General features: G+C 40.3%; 1 protein-coding gene across 1 annotated transcript; it reads right to left on the reverse strand.

Moving 5' to 3' along the window:
- Positions 1 to 2,653: 2,653 nt before the first annotated feature.
- On the reverse strand, positions 2,654 to 5,563 carry LOC131887973 (protein maelstrom homolog). The gene is made up of 7 exons (XM_059236726.1): positions 5,240 to 5,563; positions 4,370 to 4,598; positions 4,024 to 4,308; positions 3,758 to 3,959; positions 3,523 to 3,695; positions 3,269 to 3,463; positions 2,654 to 2,984 (listed from the first exon to the last, which is right to left on the reverse strand). The coding sequence occupies exons 1-7, from the start codon at positions 5,398 to 5,400 to the stop codon at positions 2,700 to 2,702; spliced, it is 1,530 nt and encodes a 509-aa protein (XP_059092709.1). The 5' UTR covers positions 5,401 to 5,563; the 3' UTR covers positions 2,654 to 2,699.
- Positions 5,564 to 5,802: the final 239 nt, after the last annotated feature.

Raw genomic sequence — 5,802 nt, forward strand, 5'->3', positions numbered from 1 at the left:
CTATTTCAAATTTGCCAAGGGTTTTGATAAGAGTAGAATTGGTCTAATAACTCTACCAGGCAACCAGAATTCTGGCCATTCCTACCACATACCAATTTTGTATCATCAGCATAAGAAGAAATACTGACATTACTTCTACTAAGCTTCTAAAGTGGAGCAATGAGGATGATGAAACGGAGGGGACCCAAAATGGAGCCCTGAGGTACTCCCAACCTTACATTATGTATGTCACTAGTTAGGGATCTCTAAACCTTAACCAATTGCTTCCTACCACAAATGAAACTTCTAAATCAATGAAGGAACATTGCCCTGGATCCCAATCTCGGGGAGCCTGTTAACTAACAGGCCGTGATCTACCTTGTCAAAGGCCTTGGCAAGTTGAGATAAACTATATTGACTGATTCTTGGCTCTCTAGTCCCTCAATAACCTGTTCTATATGTTCAATCAGTTGGGTAACCATGCTGAAATGTGCTCGGAACTCATACCGGCTAGGAGGAAGGATTTCGTGGATATCAAGAAATTATTCTACAAGTTTGAACTTTATGATCTTCTCAAACACCTTCCCAATATTCGAAGTGAGAGAGATTGGGCTATAATTACTGGGGAGTGACTTATCTCCCCCTTTGAAAATTGGAACCACATGAGCTACCTTCAGAGAAGAGGGGAACTTGCCCTGGTCCAAGATGTAACGCATCAAGTACAAGAAGACGGAAACAAGATCCTCTGAGCATCTCATCCGAAACTGAGATGTCACGCCATCAGGGCCAGGAGAACTTGAAAGCCTCAAGTCTCTGATGACCTGTAAAGCATCTTGATCTGTGACACAAGATCATCTAAGTGCTCAACTTGACTACCCTTGCCAATCTCAACAAACTCATAGATTGACACTAGAGAAAATGATCTCCAAGCTTGTTTGCTATAACCTCTACATTGTCTATGGCTCGCCCATTGGCCTCAAAGGGCCCTACAGGGTGTTCCATCTTGCTCTTAGAGTTGCAGAAGAGAAATTCAAAAATAATCCGGTTAAATGATCAAAATCATCGTTAGTAGACATTAAAAACAAAATTATTTTGCTGTGTTAAAGTTTTTTTGAAAATTGAAGGCTATTTTGAAACAGTGTAACTTAAGGTTAGCTTTATTAAGGTACTGTCTGAAGTGTGCAAAATTAAGAAAATAAATTTGATTTTGTTTTTACATTCTTAAAGATATATTCCGAGGGAAAAGGCGATTTTGTAATGTAATTGGTATATGAATGAAATAGTTGAAGAAAGTTGGAATGTTTGGCATGATTCCAACCAATCTAATTTTTAGTTTTTGTTGCAGTTACCCGAAGCACTAAAATGTGAAATAGTCATTTTTCTACATTTTGACATAACATTTAATTTTGATAATAGATATTGGATATTGCAATTTTCAACGTATATGACGTTACTCACACTTTTGACCTAGGTATAACGTCCCTAAGGTCACTGGCCTACTTTTCAAAACGATGGAGGCAATAACAAACCAAAACGCAACTCATAATTTTAGTCAAAAAAGTTTCCTGCGTTTCGAAAAAACATTTGCAAAATTGTGAAACTTGCAATTGACAAAAATGAGTTCAAAAATAGTTTTTTTCAAGCTGTTAAGTATTTTTTATGCATTTTATCAGTGAAAATGTGGTGATTTATAAAAAATGCAATATTAGATTAACAGTTTCTTTCAAGGCTAAATGACTTGGGACTTAATCTAATGCCTAATCAAAAGGCTTTTGAGCCCCAAAAGTTCAAGTCACCTTCCAAAAAGCGGTCATGACTTCATCTTCTTCTGCTTCAATGTCCCAAAGTGCTCAAACGGCCTATCTATGACACGTTTTTGCTACTGGCGGTAAGAAAATAAAGGAATCATCTAATCGATCGAGAGCAATCACTTTAATAATTAGTGGACCTTGGGAAAAAAGGTTAAAACTGACTTTATGGCCTTTTTCGACAAAAAATATTTGGCCGTTAAATATCCAATATTTTTGGACTCCTTTTGGACATATTTTTTACCTTCATGTTTTAGAACACTTTTAGCCGTTTGGTCATCCGAGTCTTTATTCTTGTCCTTCTTTCTTGGGATTTTTTGTGATTTTCTTCCGTGCAACATCCAGAAGTTTTGCCAATTTCAACCTATGGTTTGGTTTGGATTCCTCGGTAAAATAAAAGATTATGATCAGTCTAAATGTTTATTGTTTATTGTACAGGAAACTCAAGCACTCCCTAAGGTGCATACTGAGTGGGTAGGGGTGAAAAATTGATAGAAAACAGAAAAAAAGGAATGGTTCACCAAGAAAAGAGGCGTGTCCGCACGAAAAAGGACGCAAATTTACAATCGACATCTCAAGTGGGCACTTCGATCCATTAATTTACGTCCTTTTCATAAAACGCGAACATTTTTGCTCTCGCAGATTTTGGGGCTGAGCTTGTTCCATGGTGAGCCAACCAAAGACCAAAATCATTAAACAAAAGCGCCCTTGGCCATGATACTAGGCTCCAAAAGAGAATAAAACATTACTCTCAGCAACCCAGCAATAGATTATATCGAGGATCTTTATCAGACAACCGGAATCTTGACCTTAATAATGATCAAAAACTTCAGAGGCCCCAGAAAATGTCTAAAAAGTACCAAACATTTTCTCAGTCAGTGTATTGTTATCATTCAGGGTTAAGCAGATCAATTAATAGCGACCTCGACGACCACGCCCGCCGAACCCACGGCCTCGTTGCCCACCTAGTACTCTACGGGTACCACCTAAGGTAGGGAATTGATCTTCATTATCACAGCTCGGAGGATTGGGTACTACGGAAGAAGAGGAGGTGATCCCTGCCCATCCGCGTGTTCCACGAGAGGAATAACCATTGCCACGCGTGGATGATGAACCTCGAGAGGCGTTCAAAACAGGAAATTCACCGGAGAGAATTGAACTGACGTCCGTTTCGCAATCTTCGTCCTTAATAGAGGGCTGAAAAGCAACAAAATCTTCAGTTCACCCCCGCAGATAAAAAAGTGGTTAGGAAAAAAAATCCTTTGTCTTGGGTTCCTTTCTTTTGTGTAGGAATGTCTTTAGGGATTTTCAGCAAGAGATTGGGCAAACGTCAAGTCATGGAAAATGAGCAACAAATTATCTCTGTTAAGTTATTACGGCCCATTCCAACCATTAAGTCTAACCGTAAAACGGTGCAAATGCTCGAAAGAATTTTTAGTTTGCCCAGTTCTGAAAGTCTATTTTCAAGGGCTTGTTCTCACCTCCTCGTTCCCGTGGGTAGAAAATGTGGTCTTGACATTAAGCTTTTCGAATTCATTGGGCAGATAGTGAACACCCGAAGGTGTTGAGCGGGTTATCTTTGAGTTGGCAGGACGACCATCCGATTGCTCATTTTGAATAGGATCGTAAGAAGCTTCTTCATTCCGGAGCAAAGGATACAAATCAGGTCTGGAATACTGAGGGCAACATAATCATCATGAGAATGGAGAATAAAAAACAATTCCAAAAAACCAACCTTAATGATGTCATAACCTTGGGCACAATCCAATGGTTTGTGTGCCCCTGGTATGGGCTTATATTTGAGAAAATCGCAGCAGTGCTCTGCGATGATGAAGGCCCATTTCTGAACATTGAACTGTGAGCAGTGATGATTACAATCCACCTCCACATGATAGGGACAAGCCATTTCTAAAACGAGAACACCCTAATCACAAAATTATGGTTTGCAAGAGGGCAAGGTGGGAACAAACCTTGAGAAAACATGTAGCAATCATGTTCTAATCGGTCCTTCGCTAAAGTGGCATGATAAAGTTTGGCTCTGGGAGATGGTAGCGCTTCGCTCAGAGAAAAGTACAACTCGTCCACGCTGTAAATCGACCAATTGATGCGCTTTCTGATCGTAGTTTGTTCTTGCCACTCCAACAGGGCAGCTTCAACTTTTGGCACTTGATCCTGTATTCAAGGAAAAACACGTGGATCATGGATCAGTTTTTACTTTCGCGAAGATTTCACTTACACTCAGAGTGTAGATTGGAGGTAGGTGGTCAAAATCCTCGTTTTGGCACAGAAAGTCCAACAAACCCTTGAAAAGTCTATCATAATCCGAGGCCAATGGATGACACATTGGAGTGGAATCCATATGGATTCGATGAGTCGTTTCGGCGACTTTTCGGATATTGTATCCGTATCCGAGTGGAATGTTCCAGGGTTTAATAAAGGTCTCGAAAATCCGCGTGACTCCATTTTCGATCGAAAACTCACAAAGAGCCACTTCACCAGGAAGGAACCGAACATCGTCAATCTAATCAAAGGGGAACTCCACCTGATAAGGGTTCTTAATTGCCCCCAATGCTAATACATACTTCGCAAATCATATTCATGTGGATGAAAAAGAGGGTTTCTTGGCCAAGAGTTCCATTGCGGACAGAGTTTTTCACCAAATTCCCAATATAGTGTAACATATCGTTCCTCTTCTCTAAGGCGGTCTGCTTTTCCTTTTCGATGGAGACGAGACTTCGTCCGGTTGAATCAAAGATCTCGCCTAATTGAACCGTTTTCTTCTGTTTGGCAGCCTTGGCTAAGTTTTTATATCTAAAATGAATAGAGAAGAAAATTGAACATTAAATGGACGTCTTTTAACACGGTCATGGAGATAAATCAAGCAAGGAAGGGGTAGACTTACTCCTAATGGATGTTAAATCCTTAAGTAATACAACAAATTTTGGCAAATGAAATGAGTTTCATTGTGACAAGTAAATCAATTAAATCTAGATTGAAATCAAATAACTTCAGCTGAAGTTCGGTTCGATTTAGGACCTTAACTATCTCAAAAGAGTTGAGACCTGTAACACAATTTGTAAAAGCTCGACAGTTAGGTTCGCTGGGTCAGGGCAGGTATGTATGATCTTAAGACCTCGGAAAAAAAGTTGCCTTTTTATGCAAAAAAAGTTTAGTCCCTGGTTGAGAAAAATGCGAAAAAGGTGTGAAAATGGAAAAAGAACTATCACCATAGGCACTGATAAGCTCAGATCAGTGATAGCCTGATGAATAAAGCATCCACCTTATTTTACTTAATTCTTCATCACTCTCCCAACCGTTCTCGCTCGCTCAAACGGGTTTCGCTTAGGTCTGTCCGAAGTAAAACTTTACCCCTCATTAGGTTGAGCCATCAAATCATAGCAAGTTGAGGATAACCATGACACTTTTACATCAAGGGCATTTTTCCCACTTGCCTAGCGCGCTCAGCATCCGAGACCAATTGCCACTTGGGTCCACAAATGGCCACCAATTCGGGCATGTCCTTCCAAGTTCGCCCTTCCTCCCGCAAAATCGCCTTCTGGTCTTGCATGAAGAAGAAGAAGTCGTTGTAGATTTGCTTCTTTTTCGGGCCCATTTTGGCTTTCAATTGTTTTGGAATGTCCCCGAGTTAATTCTGAACTTAAGTGTGCCTGCCAAAGGAAGCACGTGGTCAGTAGAGTGGTTACTGGTCAGACTGGACGGAAAGATGACTGATGACGTTCAAATTGGTTATTTCAGGGAGACCAAATCGCGAACTGATGGGTGATCGAGATCGTACCAGATGGGTCAGTGTCTAGAAGAAGAGAGGTTTAGCCAATAGTGTCCATTGACCCTGGGCCTACTTCATGAACTTTTCCAAACTACTTTATAAAATTGATGCCAGACGACGGATGAAACACTGAATAGTCTTCAATTAGATGTCGCGTGAATCTTGTGTTGTTAAAATGATCTCTTAAGGGTTTGTGCCGTGACATGTCGTGTTTCGGCAAAGTTCAGC

This window comes from Tigriopus californicus, chromosome 10, assembly GCF_007210705.1.
Source record: "Tigriopus californicus strain San Diego chromosome 10, Tcal_SD_v2.1, whole genome shotgun sequence".
Lineage (NCBI taxonomy): Eukaryota > Metazoa > Arthropoda > Copepoda > Harpacticoida > Harpacticidae > Tigriopus > Tigriopus californicus.

Coding starts and splice junctions, on each gene's coding strand:
- LOC131887973 (XM_059236726.1), bottom strand. CDS start 5,400: ATGGGCCCGAAAAAGAAGCAAATCTACAACGACTTCTTCTTCTTCATG. Junction 3,960..4,023: donor CTCCAATCTACACTCTGAGT/GTAAGTGAAATC, acceptor CCTTGAATACAG/GATCAAGTGCCAAAAGTTGA. Junction 2,985..3,268: donor CTACCCACGGGAACGAGGAG/GTGAGAACAAGC, acceptor GTTGCTTTTCAG/CCCTCTATTAAGGACGAAGA.